At 40.4% G+C, this 18,904-nt stretch overlaps 1 protein-coding gene across 1 annotated transcript in view; it reads right to left on the bottom strand.

Annotated features, from left to right (window-relative positions):
* Positions 1-245: 245 nt before the first annotated feature.
* The window catches only part of TK2 (thymidine kinase 2), a 64,079-nt gene continuing 45,420 nt past the window's right edge, over positions 246-18,904 (bottom strand). The window contains exons 5-10 of the mRNA XM_063438443.1: positions 18,784-18,873; positions 17,499-17,572; positions 13,274-13,362; positions 10,488-10,567; positions 4,720-4,800; positions 246-617 (exon numbers count right to left, since the gene is read on the bottom strand). Of these exons, the coding sequence (XP_063294513.1) occupies positions 540-617; positions 4,720-4,800; positions 10,488-10,567; positions 13,274-13,362; positions 17,499-17,572; positions 18,784-18,873 (492 nt within the window). The 3' untranslated portion in view covers positions 246-539. The remainder of the gene's footprint in view (positions 618-4,719; positions 4,801-10,487; positions 10,568-13,273; positions 13,363-17,498; positions 17,573-18,783; positions 18,874-18,904) is intronic.

The following is an 18,904-nucleotide window of genomic DNA, read 5'->3' as shown; positions in this document are numbered from 1 at the left end:
AGAGCTAGAGAGCTGACTGTTGCCTACACCTGCTATAGAATATCCCACTAAACAGAATTTATTAGCAGACAAACCGCAGTACTAGAGTCTCTACCAACACAGAGGCTGTTTGTTGATTTTTTTTTTCAGTTTTGAATGGCTTTCTACATATCATATATATATATATATATATATATATATATATATATATCATACGGATTTAAATTTGCTACGATTTGGAGTTTAGTAACTAACTTTGAAGAAATAAAAAAAATATTTACAAATAAATTAAGTGCAGAACAACCTCTAAGATGTGTCTTCATCCAGATAGACGGTGGCCCGTGTTAATCAATAACACAAGTAAGTTGTTCCATAATAAAGAGCCATCCATGCAGCCGATATTCTAAGATTTCCATTGCCGTAAGCACCAGGGAGAGTTGGATGAGGAAGAGAAGACTTTGGGATAAAGAAGCTGGAATGCAAAAGGCAATCAGTTTTCTGTCATTACTAGTAGCCATGACTTGTTGTGAGCTTCCATTAAGCCTGTACATTATACCGTCTCACATTGACAGTATCTTTCCACGGTTGTCTTCATAGTGCTGCATCATCTCCTCCAAGTCCTTATCAGCGTCTATCACCTACACCATGAAACATGAAGCTAGAATTATAAATATAAATTGCTCCTTTTATTGAGTCATTAACCACAAAAAAAAAAACGTGCTGCACTTTATGTGAAACAGACACGTCTCTGGAAATTGAACATTGAATAAAATGAAAATATCCTATGACTTCTAAACCATGGTAACCATTTTCATGTGATGCTCTGTTTACGTTTATTAAGATTTAGCAATTGACAGAATAGTCGGGTCCAGACCTGGCACAGCCAAGGCACACACTGCATTGAAAGAGGACAAACTTTCCTTTTTGCACCTCCACAATGTTTGTTCAATTAAAGAAAAGAACATAACTTATGACAGTGATAGACGGGGAACCAAGATGGAGGTATGCCGTTCTGGAAATTCTACATTTAATTTTATGTTTCAGGCCTCACAAACATCTGTTGACAGTTCATGTTTACACCCCCAAAACATTCATATTAAGATATCAATACTGGGATGAAACGTTTGTTTATATATCTCTTAACTGCAAGCAGCTAATATAATCTTGTAGGTGATTGGGCATACCCAACAGCATTGTATTGTGGGACAGCAAAAAAAAAGTAATATTGGGGAAGGTAATGCTTACACAACCCATTTACAAACAGAGCAGGAAACATTGGATCCATATATTTTGTACCAAGTATTTTAACAATATATATTCACAATTAACATTAGCTACTATTAGATGGTGGACACATAATATTAGGGGGCAGGGCTGCCATCAGAAATTTTAGGGCCCCGGACACAGCTCAAGATTTGGGCCCCAGCCCCGAGTCCGCCCTCAAGGATGAAGTGTGTGTGTATAGTGGATGTAGAATGTGTGTAGTGGATGTGGTATGTGTGTCATGGATGCCGTGTGTATAGTGGAAGCAGATTGTACGTTTTGTGTAATGTTTGTATGCATGCATTAGATGCAGAGTGTGTTTTTGTAGTGGATGTAGTGTGTATAGCAAATGTAGAGTCTGTATAGTGCATGTAGTGTGATTGCAAAGTGTGTTGCGTGAATGTAGTGTGTTTGTAGTGAGTGCAAAGTCTGTATAGTGCACGTAGTGTGATTGTGGTGAATGTAGTGTGTGTGTGTGTGTGTGTAGTGCAGAGTGTGTTTAGTAAATGTAGTGTGTGTGTGTGTGTGTGTGTAGTGCAGAGTGTGTTTAGTAAATGTAGTGTGTGTGTGTGTGTGTGTGTAGTGCAGAGTGTGTTTAGTGAATCTAGTGTGTGTAGTGCAGAGTGTGTTTAGTGAATCTAGTGTGTGTGCGTGTGTAGTGCAGAGTGTGTTTAGTGAATCTAGTGTGTGTAGTGCAGAGTTTGTTTAGTGAATGTAGTGCAGAGTGTGTGCTTGTAAGGATGCAGTGTGTGTGTAAAATAGGAGGGAAGTGAGTATTTTTATTTGTGTATATTTTAATTGTATCCCCCCCCTCCCTGGTTCTTACCTTGCCATGGAGGGGGGAGATCGCATTCCCTGGTGGTCCAGTGGCATGATGGAGAGAGCAAGCTGCGGTACATTGCAGAGGGGGGGGGGGGCCCAGCAGCACACACTGTCTTCCTTTCCAGCTCCTGTCTGTAACTCTCACGAGACCAGCCTGCGTGCTGTGCGGAGCGTTGCCACAGTAACCCGTGGCAATGCTCTAGCGGCCGCAGGAAAGTTGGACAGAGAGCAGCTGGAAAGAAGAGTGTGCTGCTGGGCCCCCCTCTGCAATGTACAGGTAGGGGGGCCCACAGTGCACATATATATAGCGAAAATTGCTATATATATGTGCACATAAGGAATGTGGGGCTCGGACTGCCAAAGTAGTCCGGGCCACCCAAGACCGCCGGGCCCATGACAACCATTATGGTTGTCATGCCCCGATGGCGGCCCTGCTAGGGGGTGTCCCATAATACTAGGAAAGACAGTGCTGCTACAGTAAACAGCACATTGTGGGCACTCCCTGGGCCTGCTGAAAATAATGTGCCTGCTCCTACCAGATGTGACACATTACAATGGCATGAGGACCAATTCTGAATCCTGATTTAACCAAAAGCTCCACAGCTGGAGATTACAATTAAAGTGTGCCCTTACGTGCTGTGCGTGGCAAAACTAGATATATACATACATATCCATAAGGACAAAAAAAACGTACCGGGGCGGAGCTAAGCAACCAAGCAGCCCAGACGTGTCCGGCGAGAGCTCCCACGTCTGGGGACAAAAAACGGGGATTTCTACCTGTAAATCGTGGCTGACAGCCTGCAACCCTCGACGACTGCAACTAGGAGAGGCTGCTGCATCGATCGGTGCCTCTCCCAAGCTCCGGCACAGCCAAACGGACACACCGAGGCTTGCGGCCTACCAGGAACTGAGCCACGAGGAGACGGCCGCTCTCCAGGCACAGATACGGCGACTGCATCCTCACACACACACCTCCTCCCCCCGCCCCGGTCCAGTGGGGGTTATCCTGGACCATACAGAACCGCAGTAGAGAACCTCTAACACCAGCATACAGCAAGGCACTAAACACGCTTGCCTCGTGGCACGTCCAAGATGGCGGCTGTAGACTCACCACACACTTGCAGCCGGCCTCAGCACTACATGCCCAGCCAAAGTAATCCCACAGACATCCTGCAACGCCTCGAGGAAATCTTTCTCCGGTTCTGGGAGAGACTGGATCAGCGCATGCAGACAGCCCAGATCATCTCACAAACCAAGCCACACGCCGGTGAGTCGGGGCACACGCGACAGGGAGTGAGGAGGGTGTCCTCGGGCACAGCGGTCACACAGCCATACACCCCTACTCCACGTAGCCCACCTGGGCTGAAAGCCACCAGGGCTAAAGCCCGGAAGCATCTTCCACAGCGGCGGAGGTCCCAGCGCCGTAAGCGGCAGCAAAACACCAGACCCCCCAGCTCTCCCACAAGAGGAGTAAACTCGGACTCTGGCAGTCACCGGGTTTGTGGCACAGTGATGCAGGCCTGCTCACCAGCCTGGGGCTGGAGGATCACCTCTTCCCGCACCCGCACAGCAGTGGCCCTATACAGCCCGCCAGCGTGCGCCAGCGTCCCCCCGGAGACGAAAGCCAGCAGCAAGAGGCAAACTCCTGCACTGGGCATAGGCTGAGGCCGACTGCTGTACTAAGGACATGCCGTATCTACACTCAGAGGGCACATTTAATGCTGCCGCGGCATAGACTCTTGATCCAACAACCACACGGAGATACATCTTTTGCGAGCAAGCAAAGGTTTTGGAGTGTTTATCTTCCTAAGCACACTCGGACTGGTATATAGCTAATGTTATGTAATATGCCTTACAAGTGTCAAATATGTTTTCCTCTCTGATAACTACAGTTTAAGTGTTGTACCTAGCATAGTTTGCAACTATGATATACCCAAGCCAGTGTATTACTAAAATTATGGAATCTGGGTAACTGCAGTTGAACGTTGCATAGTCAAGCTTGTTACATTTACAGTTTATTCTTGGAATTAGCGATGAGCCTCACGTCATTGTATGTAGTGTACTCTTGCTTACCCAGTGATACTCACACAGGGTTACCACTATATCACTTAACATGGCTTGGACTTGGGCCTCATAATATGGCTTAAGCCTCAGTACTAACTTGGTGTAAACCTAGCATGTTATACATACCTTCCTAATGAGCTCGCCACGAGTCCTGCATATATCGCCATAAGCAACGTGAGCTTACACAGGATTATTAGATATTTGCATATTTATACTGTTCACGCGTCCACACTGCTCGTCTCAAGCCTCAGTTGTTCACAATCGTAAATAGCCTGACCATCATATTATCTACCCATGTACCACCGAATGTCTGACTATAATACTCTAGCCTGTTGCCAATCGGATCCTAGGATCCCTAGCATGTATTTAAACTTACTGACTAAGACATATATTACTGTCCACCTGTTTCCACAACTTAATGTTTTAAGCTTGATTGTATAATATAAAATGAGGCTGATAACTCTAGGAGATTTTGTATTTTGTTATGATATCCCTGACCTGTATAATCTCTGCAAGTCTCCCTCTCTTTATTCTGTACCACCATAACCACATGCCTCAATAAAAGAAAGATTGACAAAAAAAAAAACGTACCAGTACAGGTGCTGGGACTGAAAACAAGGTTTCTTTGATCAGCCATTCTTCATAGAGATTATGGATTGCATTCAAATATTCCTAAAAACAAATGAAAATATAACAAGGGAGGTATTTAGTATACAGTCACATCCAATGAACTGACAACCAGGGGCACAATTTAGGTGAAAAGAATTGCGGAATATATCACAACTCAATAATTAAAGGGGCACCGCGAACACTTCAAATCACTGAAGTGGTCATGTTGCTTGGTACCTGTGTGTACAAACATACAGAGTTTAACCCTTTTGCTGCCAGAGGTGTAATTCCACCTCAAACAGGCAGCCCTAAATAAGAGCTGGATGCGCGTCACTAGCCATGGAGGACCCTTAGAGCCTGCCCAGTGCCAGGGAGTGGGCAGGGTACTCCTACCATCATAAACACTAGAGGGGGCTGTAGTGGTTATAGGTCTTAGAGTGACACTGTAATAAACCTCACAATCATATATATACCCTAATGGTACGAGACACAAACAAATGTACTTTATTGTGTTTGTTTGAAGAATGTTAAAAGGAAAAAACTCACAGGCACTCCAACTTCAAGCCGCAGGCAGATTTATTATGACAGAATGCAACGCAACGTTTCGACCGGAAAGGTCTTTTTCAAGCTTGAAAAAGACCTTTCCGGTCGAAACGTTGCGTTGCATTCTGTCATAATAAATCTGCCTGCGGCTTGAAGTTGGAATGCCTGTGAGTTTTTTCTTCTTGGATTATTGTACTGGGATTGCTGGTCCTGCTCTGGAGCACCCTTGGCCGTTGGGACTGAGTGCGGTTCTCATCACTTACTCTGTTTGAAGAATGTTGTCATATAGATATTTAATTAGATTTGTGGTTGGAGGGAGGGGGGGGGCATAATGGGGCAGTGTGCTAAAACAGGTATGGGTGGTAAGCCTATAATAGAGGGCTGATCTAAGAGAAGAGTTTGTTCAGAAGAAATAATTGGAAGAGAGGTGGGATATATAAGTGTGCTCACGCAGCATGCTCACCTACGGGACAGGTAAGTGTAAACAGGCCTGAAAACCCCTCCCCCCAATGCCAGGCTAACAGACTTCTCATTTGTGGTTGGGACTAGAGGACGAATAAGACTAAATTATACATAGCGGTGGAAATGTTGTTAGCAGTTTTCCGACACGTCACCCTGTAGCAGAGGGCACAAATGTCACATACAGAAGGATGCATGAAAGAGTCTAAATGCAGTCCACCAAAAATTTGGAGGTATAAGATGAGGGCAAGTGGGCAGGCTCTAGGGGGTGAAAGTCCACAATCAGGACTGTTGGGGGGGGGGGGGGTGGTCTGTAATTGACATGAAAGAATCACTACCTGATAAACTGACCAATGATGGCATGAAAGGTGTAAAATGTAACAAGAGTGGGCACATTACTGGGGCCCCTCATTGTCGTGACCTTAATATCAGGCACAGGAACCAGACATGAGTTGGAATTCCATACCCAGTATTCACTTTATTCATGTCTAATATGTTTACGGCCAGGCATAATTTAAGTTCCTCCCCACAAATTGCTACTGGCTTGTTCTTTCTAGTCGATTAACTATATAATCAGACATCCATTTGTTTCCTTACAGGTTTACAAACTAAATTTCACAAATAAGGCCCAAATAGCCCAAACTGAAAAATTCTTCGTCAGCTAGGTTTCAGTTTGGCTATTTTGGCACAGATTATTTATATTTACATTGAATTTACTGACAATATATTTACTGTGGTGAAAAACCTTTGCAAGTCTGCACCGAAATAATCACAGTGCATTTCTCAAAACACTTATTTGTAGCAGATCACCACTTACAAATCATTAAGATATATATATATATATATATATATATATTATTTTTTTAAGCCAAAAGAAATCACGTCTGTGTTTTGGGAGCTTCTCTTAAGATGCATTGGGTTTATTATTATTTTTTTTAATTATCCATAATTATACAAATACCCAAATCAGTGATGCAGGGAGTGAAACAGGGAAGACCATAGAGAATAAATGTCGGCTTTCATACAGTGTCCTACCAAAGGTACATGTATTTGGCTAAAGGATCCTGTCATTTACTAAAGGTAGGGATGAGTTTTCGTAATAATTTTACATATACGCCACTTAAAAAAAAAAAAAATCATGTTCCTTTCCAAACAAAACATGGTAAAAAGATCATTAGATTACTATATTAAAAATGGTTTTGAGGCAACCGTTGTCCTTTAATCATTAATTCGCAATAAGAAATCTCCAAGTATTTTTTTTACCATTAAACAGGTAACAGAGCAATATAGAATTAAGCAAAACAGCAATATAATCTTTTAATAGCAATCAAAAATACTTGATTTAAAGATTTATTTTGCTCCTTTATTACTGAAGAATGCTGCTTCCTAATGTTTGTTCTTGAACTTTATATAAAGATTTGTATTTAAAAAAAAAAAAAAAATGTAAAATTGCATATAGCAAGTGTGATCTCATAAGTAAGACATCAGTGAATTTATTACTGTGGTGAAAGGCAGCATATACCTCACATTAGTGTTGTATACCACTGCAGCAGGTAGCACACAATATTATTGAGTTGAAAATTGGAGTAAGAGACAAAATATATATTCATATATAACTGCACAGCAGGTGCACCAAAATTAATAGGGCTTTATAGCCCATTTCTAACTTTGAGATGGAGTGCAAGAGGAGGAAGCTTCCCCCAAACAGGAGCTTTAATTTTGGAGTAAAAGACCAACCACGGGCAATGGTCAATTTCCGTAATTCTTTGCGCCAGATCCATCAGCACATCGCTAAAAACAACAGATTTGACCAGCAAATGGAAAAAAGGCGGTATGCCCAGGATAAAATGGATAGATTACCGAGGCAAAACTATCCCCTAAATCACCAGGCCAAGTGGGAAAGACATGTTGGAGGAAGAAATATGCACAGTTTTCACCATACCAGGAAGATACCCAAAGATGAATGTCAGTTTGAAAGATCACAACATTTTAGAGGAGACAACACCAAGCTTAATCACTGGCAAGGAAGTAAAACTAAGGCAAACGAAAGGCCAGTGATTCGAGGTGGAAAGCGCAAACGATGTTGGGAAGGTAAGATCATCTGGGCAGAGCCCTCTTCAGATACTTTTGCTGTATGCTAAACATGTTTTGATAGAATTGTTTGTCTTGTTTTACCTGTTGCCCAAAGATGGCACGCAGCTTGGAAGACCCCAACAATTAAGCGAGGACAACACCAAGCTTGATCACTGGCAAGAAAGTAACAGAAGCCAAGGGGAGCCTAACAAAACTAGGGCAAATGAAAGGCCAGTGATTCGAGGTGGAAAACGCAAAAGATGCTGGGAAGGTAAGCTCATCCGGGCAATGTCCTCTTCAAATACTTTTCCCGTAAGCCAAACGTGTTTTGTTAGAATTGTTTGTCTTGTTTTACCTTTTGTACAGAGCTGCGGGAATATGTTGAAACTGTATAAATAATTGTCATTTTATCTGAAGGTCACACAGCTGAGGAAGGAGAAGGTTTGAACAACAAAAGAAAACGGGGTGCAGAAACAGAGTACATTGTTCCTAGAATTACATTAGAAGAATTAGATAAAAAGTTGGCAGAATACACACAAAGTGCTCAAATCCCACCAGTTCAACCAATGGGCATCAACTATCCCAGCATTCAAGGCTCAATGGGCATCAACCCTCCCAACATTCAAGGCTCAATGGGCATCAACCCTCCCAACATTCAAGGCTCAATAGGCATCAACCTTCCCAGCTTTCAGGAATCATCAGTTGAAGACATGGAAGTAGACTAGCCAATTGTACTATCACTTGTATATACAGGGAACAATAGTGGAATATCAAGGCACAAACAGCTCAGGTATAGCCATGCTGTGCCTTAGTAGGATGGATAATTAATTTGAAACTATATATGTCATTAAGCAATAAATGTTATAAACAATATTTATGGTTGTGTCTATCATCAGTCCATTCTTTTATCTACACATATTACTGTATGGGTCGAAGTGGTGTTTTGGTGCCTCATTTTCTAAAAAAATTCAGCTATGGGAAAATGGCTGCCATTCTTTTATATGATGCCACTAAATAAGATTGGTGGCTTCCAAGAAAGCAAAGAAGGATAGATTTTTTTTAATTTTTTTTTTTAAAAGAGGCGTTGCATTTATCTTTGCAAAAAATGTTTCCTTAATCATTAAACATCAAGAGCTAGATCCAGAAGGCCGATATATTATTTTAATTTATGAAATAAATAATAAGCTATTCACATTAGCCAATATTTACGCACCAAATAAAGCTACAATAAACTTCATATCAAAAGTGCATAAAAAAAATAGAGCAGATCAAACAAGGGTTGGTATTAATTATGGGAGACTTCAATTGTGTAGTTGATCCACTAAAGGACAGAAAGAGCCAGAACTATATAAAAAAAAAAAAAAGGAAAATAGACGATACCAAACTGAAAAACTTACTGAACAATCATAATAATAAGAGATGTATGGAGAACATTTCACCCTGCCGATCTAGACTACACATGCGATTCGAAAACATTCAACTCATATTCCAGAATAGACTTTGTCTTGGGAAACGTCACCATGTTACACCTTGTTAAGAAATAGAGATACACGATATAGCATGGTCAGACCATAGCCCTATCATGTTGAAATACAAAGATAACTTTGAGAATTTTCATAAAGAGTGGCGCATTAAAGATTTTCTATCACATAAAAAAATAATGTGGAAGAAATTAAAAAAAAATAACAAATCTCTTTAAATAAAAAAACAGAGGTACGCCGGACATCATGGTCTGGTGCGTAAATAAAAGTGGAGTAAGGTCATTTGATAAAAATGGCAGCCATTGAAAATAAAAAAGTTCTACCACCTCCATACAAATAGCAAGTAAGATTGTAAAAATAGAAAAGCAGATAAAAAACGAATTAATGAACAAAGCATCTAAACAACTAGAAGCACTACAAGCTAAATGGTACCTAAAAGGCAATACACCAGAAACAATTAGGTCTAATAAACTGAAAAAAGATAAACATAAAAAAGTAATATATAAAATAAAAAATAAGGATACCTACTTAATGGCCCCAGAAAAAAAATAGGTCTAGCATTTGAAAGATTGTATCACAATCTAAATGGCTTACCAGGAAAAACATTTGGCAAAGAAAAAGAGATCGAGAAATTCTTCGAAAATCTGTCCATGACAAAACTTCTACCTGACCAATTAAGACTGATAAAATCAGCCCATAACAGAACTAGAAGTTACTAAATCTATAGATAAACTTAAAACAAAGACTGCACCAGGCCCAGACAGATTTACAAACAAATTCTACAAGTTAATGAAAGATCAATTAAAAGAGGAACTAACTAATATTTTTCAACTATATAATGGAAACAGGAGACTGTCCTGGAGAGCTGCTGAGAGCGAACATTGTTCCCATCCCAAAAGCAGATAAATATTTAGATTATATCGTCAACTATAGACCTATATCATTAATAGATATTAAAATACTATCTTCTATTCTTGCTGATAAACTAAAAATACAGGCATGGAAGAGACATAAGGGGGCTAGGGACAGATACTTAAGAAGGACTTTTTTAATATAGTTTTTTTTTTTTTTTTTAATGAATAACCTTGTTACAATTTTTTTTTCCTTTAACGGATATGTAGTTTGCCATCCACACATATTGAGATCCATCGTGTACATTTTACACCTGTATCATTCCTTAAAAGAACATCTTACCAGCGGTACAACCTTTTCTTCTTCTCTACACCTCTTCTTCAACCTCTCATAACAGGTTTCAGGAGATGTCCTGAGATAAACTGTAGGGAAGATGACTTATTAGCACTTGTTTCAAGATCTCTTCATTGTAGATGGGTAGCAGAACATAAGATCAGCAATTTTATCAGATAGACAGTATGTTTTCAGATTCCCCCCTTTTCCAGTTGTCAACATTTTCAAACATTAACATCAGTTTGCTTTCTTTAAAAGGATTCAAAAGGACCCTCTAGTCTCACCTAAAAAACAACAATTCAGCAAGAAAAACCAACCAGAAAGATTCAGCACTCCTCTTTACAAGCCTTAATGGGGAAAAAAAATGAAAAAACAGCCAGAAGGTCAGAATATCGCCACTGAGGAGTCACAATAAAATAGTGCTTGCTGTAAAAAGGATTGCTGGAAAGTCATGTTTTGAGCTTCACGAATTTGTTTTACAACAAGAACAAAAAAACAAAAAAAAAAGGAAAAAACAGCAATTTTAACTCATATTGAAAAAAGTGTAATGTTTCTATGTTGTTTGTGACATACACTAAGTATTATTGATCACATAGAATGTGACGGCAGATAAGAACCATTCGGACCATCTAGTCTGCCCAATTTAGATAGATAAAGAAACACATTCTTTATAAAAAGAAATTAAAATCGACTTTCACCATATTTATAAATTCAGAACAAAGCAATTTAGTGCAGCATGTTCCTTTAAGAATTTTTTATTCAAAGGCAAGTGACCGTTTGGTTAAGGAAGTTCTGAAACCACCGATTTTGCGCTCAGATGGGAGAATCTTACTGTCCTGGGTTAAGTGGGAGAAGAATAAATCAGAATATTGTACGGACATGGGCCTGGTGTATATCTAAAGGAAAAACGTTATGCCATGATCTGTTGTATATATCAATAAAAGTTAGCTTTCAAAGTTCTAATGGCCATAGCCCAGTAGGTTAAATGATACGAAGGGTTATTCACTTAAAGGGTCACTCCAGACCCCTAAGCAACTTTAGCTCGCTGAAAAGCTTTATGTGTGAAGAGTGGATTTCCTTGGCTTAGAAACAGACAACAGGTAATGTTACTTCCTTGGCTTGGAAGCAGACAACAGGTAATGTTACTTCCTGGTTTCATTAGCTCAATACAGCTGACCTCGAGAGGCAGCAATTGCCCAGAGCACCTGACTTACAAAGACGTCTCATTGAGCTGCATTGGTAAGTCTGTGATTGGACAAACACAGAACGTCTGGATGGGGTTGCAAAGGCGGCAGACAAGAGAACTGCATGTTTTGCAAGCTGATTTTAGATATATACCCAATAAAAAAATGCATGTAAGTTTTCATTTGGGTATATCTACTAGACACTGATTGTTATTTCTTTTGTATTTGGGCAAATGAGTGTCCCTTTAACCCCTTAAGGACACATGACGTGTGTGACACGTCATGATTCCCTTTTATTCCAGAAGTTTGGTCCTTAAGGGGTTAAGTGTGAATTGTCAGGAATACAAAGTGAGCTTCAAATGGTCAAAACACATGGACCAAATACAGTTGACTTGGAAACTTGTTTACATTTTGGCTGTTCTGGCCTCAAATATAAAAACTCCCATTGAATTCATGGCAGATCCCTCCTCCTAGCTCTTAGATAATATATAAATACAATATAAACATACACATTTCAATGAGCGGAGGTCAGTGCCCCTCCTCTATGCAGTGTATATCAGGCCACTACTTGTGTTCTATGCAGATTGAAAAAGGCCCAAAGGGGTCGAAACGTTGCTTTCTGGTTCCTTGTTCCCATAAAAATTGCCTCTACTGGAATTCGTTGGAGTGCCTGGATTATTTTCTATATTCAAAGTCTATGCAGATTGACCGACATACACAAAAAAATAAATAAAATAAAAACTTTATTGTCCACTGTAACTTCCCTTACAATGGACTGGTGTATTATAAGACTCGGCTGTAGTAAAGTTTCTCTGTTTACTAGCATCAGTTATTTCTAAGCCAATACAAAGGCATCTTCATCATATTTAAACTTCCTTAACAATATTCCAAGGGTTAATCGAACAATCTAGAAATCAGAACCGCAACAGTACACTGCAGTGGTTATAGTGCTTGGAGTTCCAGGGGCATCAGCTTCCAAGAATCTATTAAACCATTTAGGAACTATTTGACACTCACCCTGACCTGCTGAAGTGCAAGGTAATACTTCCACAATATCATACCAGGTGGCCAATTAATAAGGTTTCATCCTGGTATGCGCCTGTATGATAATGCTGAGGTTTGACTTTCCACTTTATCAGACCAACTCAGGTGGGAAGTAACTAAATAAAGTAAGTGTAGAAATGTTCGCAATCGTTACCATCAAATGGTCCCCCCGGATTCCTGGCACCACAACCACTACGGCGCACTGTAGCAGCTCTGTTGTGCAGCCTAAAGTGGCTCTTCAATGTAATCAAATTCCATCAGATTTTATGGTTTTTCTTATGTTAGGTGTTTCCGGATGCATCTGCATTTCAATATAGAACTACTTGTACAAAGACGAACCAACACAGGAAATTAGCAAACATTTCGGAACTGATAAAGAATCACTGTGGGTTCATTTAGCACTTCTCACAGGGTTTTTTCATTTTTTTTTTCATTTTTGGCAAGAACAGCCAAACTGTGCATTTGTGAATTGTGTAATAATATTTGAAGAAAAAAATAAAATAAAATCACCCACAAAGATAAAGTGATAGTCACTAATAAAACAGGAAATGTTCATCTGAATTATACCTATTAGGTCAACCGAGAGGTCAATGTTCTTTGTAATCCACTTAAACCACTCTGTTAAAACTGCATAATCCACTTCAGGCATCTTCCCACTACAAAATACACAAAGCACATTAATGGAGAGGTCATTCACTGCACACTGGGAGCAAAATCCATTGAACAATTCATGGCAAGGCTTAAAATAAAAATAAAAAAATGCTACTAGCCAGCCCTTAAAATTGCTACCCACTGCAAGCCATAGAATACTCACTAGGGGTACATTTTGTCCAATTGTGTAATTAATTTTATAAAAACCGGGGCTGCCCCGGTACCTTAAGTCTGGTCTGTCTCCTGCCGCAGTCACAATGTGAAAGTTTCACTTCCACATTATCTAAACAAATTAAACCAGTGCGGACAGGAATCACATACTGTGAGCTTTGGGTTAACTCGTATAAGAGGCCTCCCTTTAAAAATCTTGTACGTAACTGGAAGGTTCTATTCATTTAGTGGAAACAAGGCAATACATAGTTGTCAGTGCTGAGTACGTAGGTGTTAGGGTTTGGTATCCAGATACGGATGAGGTAGAGACATGGTCAGGATAGCAAAAGGTCAGGGCAGGACGTACAGGTTCACAAACAGCGGTCATGCCAAAGGTCAGATGTCAGGCAGACCATATAGGAGATTAGGAGCAAAACAGGGTACAACTTGATGGAACAAGGAGCACAGTATTACTGAACAGTGAGAGCAAGCTATTTATAGGATAAAGGGGGTTCCATGCGCATCATGCCTGCATCACTGGTACACATTCCTGGCAGTAACACCCACTTCCACTTTAAGATGCGCCTGACCAAATGAGTGATGAGTCTGGAGGGACAGATTTCAACCACCAGAGGAACATCTAGCGCCGAGAGGTGCAATCAAGCCCACACCCGTCTGGCACCTTGCAGGGAGAGAGGAGGCACACAGAATGGGAGCATGAGGGGAGTGCTGAGCGGAGAGGGGTCCTGATAGCAGGCTATAAAATGTTGTCATAGAGACACGACAGACCAAATTGATGAGTGCATTGGTCCTTACAAAGTTATATCTCATAAAAAAAAATAGAAAATGTTATTCTAAAGATGCGGAGCTCAAAATATATATATTTTATTTTTTTTAAAGGCTAAATAAATGGCAGTGCTCGCATTAGGACTTACTATGGGGTTTCAGATGACGCTGAATGTCCTCATGCATAGCGACCCGGACGTCCCTCTAGTGGCTGTCTAGAGTTGCTGTTAACCCTCAAAAGGTAATTATTGCAGTTTATTAAAAACTGCAATTATTTCATTGCAGGGTTATAAGGGATCTGGGACTATGCACCCAGACCACTTCAATGAGTTGAAGTGGTCTGGGTGCCTATAGTGTCCCTTTAACAGGGCTCGTAAGTGATTTTCATTGTTTTATTCAATATGGTAAATTCAAGGGAAGGGATGGATGCCCTTTAATTTGCCACAGGGTGTTTGCACACACAATGTGCTTTTAGAGAAGATGGAATGTGCCATAGGTAAAGATCAACCCACACCTATTCTAAATATAGGTTAACAATAGCTTTTAACCAATACATTGTACAAATACAAAATCATTTGAAAACATTTTGTCTTCCATTCAATTAGCCTTGTGATAAAACAGCAAAAACCACTGCCATAGTGGTTGGGACACAATCTGCTTTACTCCACCTCCCCAAATTATGTTGTTATCTAAACATCCTCGCACACTGTATCCACCTTCTTAAATAGGCACACTGAGCACCAAAACCACGACAGATCAAAGTAACAGTTATGATGCAAAGAAACTAGTAATATCATCCCATTTTTTTTTTCTTAAAGGACCACTATAGTGCCAGGAAAACATACTTGGGACCCCCTCACCCTCTGGGTCTCCCCCCCCCCCTGCCGGGCTCTCTCCTATGAACGCGGGCGTCTTCTCACTGTGAAAATCACAGTGAGAAGCGCGGAAGCGCCTCTAGCGGCTGTCAATGAGACAGCCATTAGAGGCTGGATTAACCCTAAAGTAAACATAGCAGTTTCTCTGAAACTGCTATGTTTACAGCTGCAGGGTTAAACCTAGAGGGACCTGGCACCCAGACTACTTCATTAAGCTGAAGTGGTCTGGGTGCCTATAGTGGTCCTTTAAACTGTTTTAGAGCAGTATCAGAAAAACACAAGCTTACAGACAGCCCGGTATCCAGCCCACTAAATGATGTGGTATGTACACTTCTACATTACAAATATAAATTCTCTTAAATATGGACAGCAGTGTTAGGCTGAGCGCAGTGGGCGAACCTTGTCGCCAGCACTGTCAGCCAGTCATTGCCATCCATGTTGCACAGAATTTATACTGGTAATGTGGAATTAGGCGTAATTAAGAGGGAGCAGTCTATGAGTGCCTGGGAGATGGGTTTTGGCAAATGTATCCAAAACAATTTGGCAAAAAAAAAAGAATGTGAAACAAGGGACAGTACTTAGAGAATTTTTGGACCATAAACACTACACTGAGCTTTAGAACTTATGATCCACAGACCAGAAGACTTCAGGTAATTGTATCGTTCTATAAGCAGATTTGCCAGAAATTTTCTCCTGGCTAAAATGGAAGCAGTACCTAGTTCGTTTAATACTATATAGACTAGTTGTGGATATTCTCTGTGCTACACCGGTGACCCCTGGTGGTTAAACTCACAGAATCTGAAATACAGAAGCTGAAGTGATAGTAAAAACAAGCTGCTGTAAAATAATGTCTGTATAATATCCTCAAGTTGTGTATAACTGGTTTTAAATTCATTTTTATTAAATATTTAAACCAAAACTTAAGAAAGTCACTATTTTAAGAGTCTCTGTGGCACACGCCACATGTACAAGAGTCTCTCCATTCAGAACACAGAAGAGAATGCCTCTCCACTTTGTATGCCAAAGCCGAGTCCCCCCATACCTTGAACCCTGCCAGTAACTCACCCCATACCTTGAACCCTGCCAGTAACTCACCCCATACCTTGAACCCTGCCAGTAACTCACCCCATACCTTGAACCCTGCCAGTAACCCACCCCATACCTTGAACCCTGCCAGTAACCCACCCCATACCTTGAACCCTGCCAGTAACTCACCCCATACCTTGAACCCTGCCAGTAACCCACCCCATACCACAATCCCTGCCATTATTCCACTGTTTCCTACCATCCTTGCCAGTAACCCACGCTATGCCACGACCCCTGCCAGTAACCCACCCCATACCACAATCCCTTCCATTAATCCACTCAGTCCTACCATCCTTGACAATAACCCACCCTATACCTTGACCCTGCCAGTAACCCACCCCATACCTTGAACCCTGCCAGTAACCCACCCCGTACCACAATCCCTGCCATTATTCCACTGCGTCCTACCATCCTTGCCAGTAACCCACGCCATGCCACGACCCCTGCCAGTAAGCCACTTCATATCATACAAGGCTCCTACTCCATAGGAGACAGCAATCGTATCGGTTCCTCTCTCCAAGTCATGTCTGCCAGTCTCCCTTTACTCAAAACAAATCTTCCCATTAAGGGCTGGCAGGAGCTCTGCTAACTCAGGGGCCATTCAATAGACCACAGCAAGTTCTAAACACAGCTCCCAGCAGCCCGCAGTGTAATATTATAGGAGATAACTATGCTTAGAACACAGCTCTATGTGGGATACGAGGTGACAAGCACATTTTATGCCTGGCTAGTAGTGTACAACTTGAAATTGTGACCACTGGGAGATTTATCCATCTATATATAAAATATAGGATACCAATTTCTAGATCTGTAATTTTTAAATGTTAAACCCTTTGTATCTTAATTATTATACCCTCACTCATTACTACTTTTATCCTTTATTTATATTTATGATTTTTTTCTTCCTTGCGCCTCAATATCGGGGCACCGCCATTTTGTTTATTTGAGGTCTGCCGCTTGCCTTCTGTGGGATTCTGTTCACTGAAGGATTGTGGGTAAATCAGCGAAGCAACTGAAAGAGAACTTTAAGCTCCGCCCATTGCCAAAGATTGACAGAATTTACGCTCCCCATAAGAAATAAAATATCGCCTGCATTATCATATGTATAATAAAAAAAAATATATAAAGTGAATTTCAAAATATAAAAACAAGGGGGGAAAAAAAATAAAACCTTGCACATTGACAGTTTTGCTTTAAAAGGTCCCACAACATATAGAAATATATATAGAAAAGTAATACTGTACCTACGATACAGATTTTCCACAAATATATATTTGGCACTGTAAATGGATCGTTCCATCATTTTAACAGGGCAGGTCTGAAAAAAAAATGCAGGTGTATAAATTAATTTATGCATGGGGCCGATCACTTTCAAAATACATTGCTATAGTTTTAGGCATTCAAAATGGCTGCCAGTGTCAAAAGTTTACTTGTTACCTATAGTTTAATTAAATGCACAAAAATTGTCTGCCAGTGAATGCTAGAGCAAAAGTATTTCAACTATTTATGAAAATGTGAATTTTTATAATGTTTTAGTGTGAAGCTACTGAATCCTAGGCAGAGTCCTATTTGTTTTTTGTAACTGGCTGTAGTTATAAGCGGTTGTGAGCACAGTCACAGTGGCAGGGGCCCTCCTTGCTCCATAACCTATTCAATAAGCATAAAAGTAAATTATTGAAGCATTCTGTGTCTCTTTGACTTTCTTACATGAATCAGTAATACTAATTTGATATAATCAGTCTGCAGTGAACTGTAACTGTCATGTGACAATGCAACCATTTTCTTGATAGAGCGGCCATTGCATCACAAATTTTGTTTTTGCTGTCAAAAATGTTTTCCCCCAGTTTCACAGGATAAAGTTAGTGTTCTCTATTTAATAAACTCAACTGTATATAAACTGTTCCCTTAATAATCCTTAGTAAAGAGGCAAGATAACGTTTACATAATATCAATATTCTTGTAGTAATTTGACCTATATTGTGATAGTTTCTTATTTAAAATGGATACTTTATGCCTCAATTGAATCCCATCCATAATTAAATAAAAAAAAACACCTTGCCTCCTGTAATTAGACCCCCCCCCCCCCCACCAACTCCCCTCCCACTACTGTGACAGTTACATCTGGCTTAACTGTTTCCCTAATACACAGCTGGTGGTCCTTACGCATCCCACCACGTAGACAACTGGGCAACCAACCAGAAATTTGAGATCCAGTAAGATGAAATGGCTAACTGTCCTGTATAAATGTTAGCCCATCAGAGGGACATCCCCATGTTAAGAACTGGTTTCCAAAAATCTAAATATGTTTAAAATGCATCTCACAAGTATTTGGCCGCTGGGTGTTATAACAATCTGGCATCTCTACATACATTGTTTATCAATTATGGTAATTTAATGGTTTTCTTACTTTTCGGATTTTTTTTTCTCTATTGTGTTCCACGGATCTTCTCTACTAGAATACCGCAGGCTACCCTGTTGATCCCCCTCGGTATTTCCTATGAGAATACAACTTATCATGTTAAAACTTACCGATGACCTGGTGTGCATATCCAGCATTGTTAATTGTACGTAGGTTTGTAACGTTAATCCCCACCTGGAGGGATCCTGATACATTAAAGCCTGAAGAATGGATAAAGAACACAGACAAGAA

The sequence above is a fragment of the Pelobates fuscus genome, chromosome 12, assembly GCF_036172605.1.
Source record: "Pelobates fuscus isolate aPelFus1 chromosome 12, aPelFus1.pri, whole genome shotgun sequence".
In the NCBI taxonomy this organism is placed as follows: Eukaryota; Metazoa; Chordata; class Amphibia; order Anura; family Pelobatidae; genus Pelobates; species Pelobates fuscus.
Note: the sequence above shows the minus strand (reverse complement) of the source record. Positions and strands in the feature narration are given on the sequence as shown.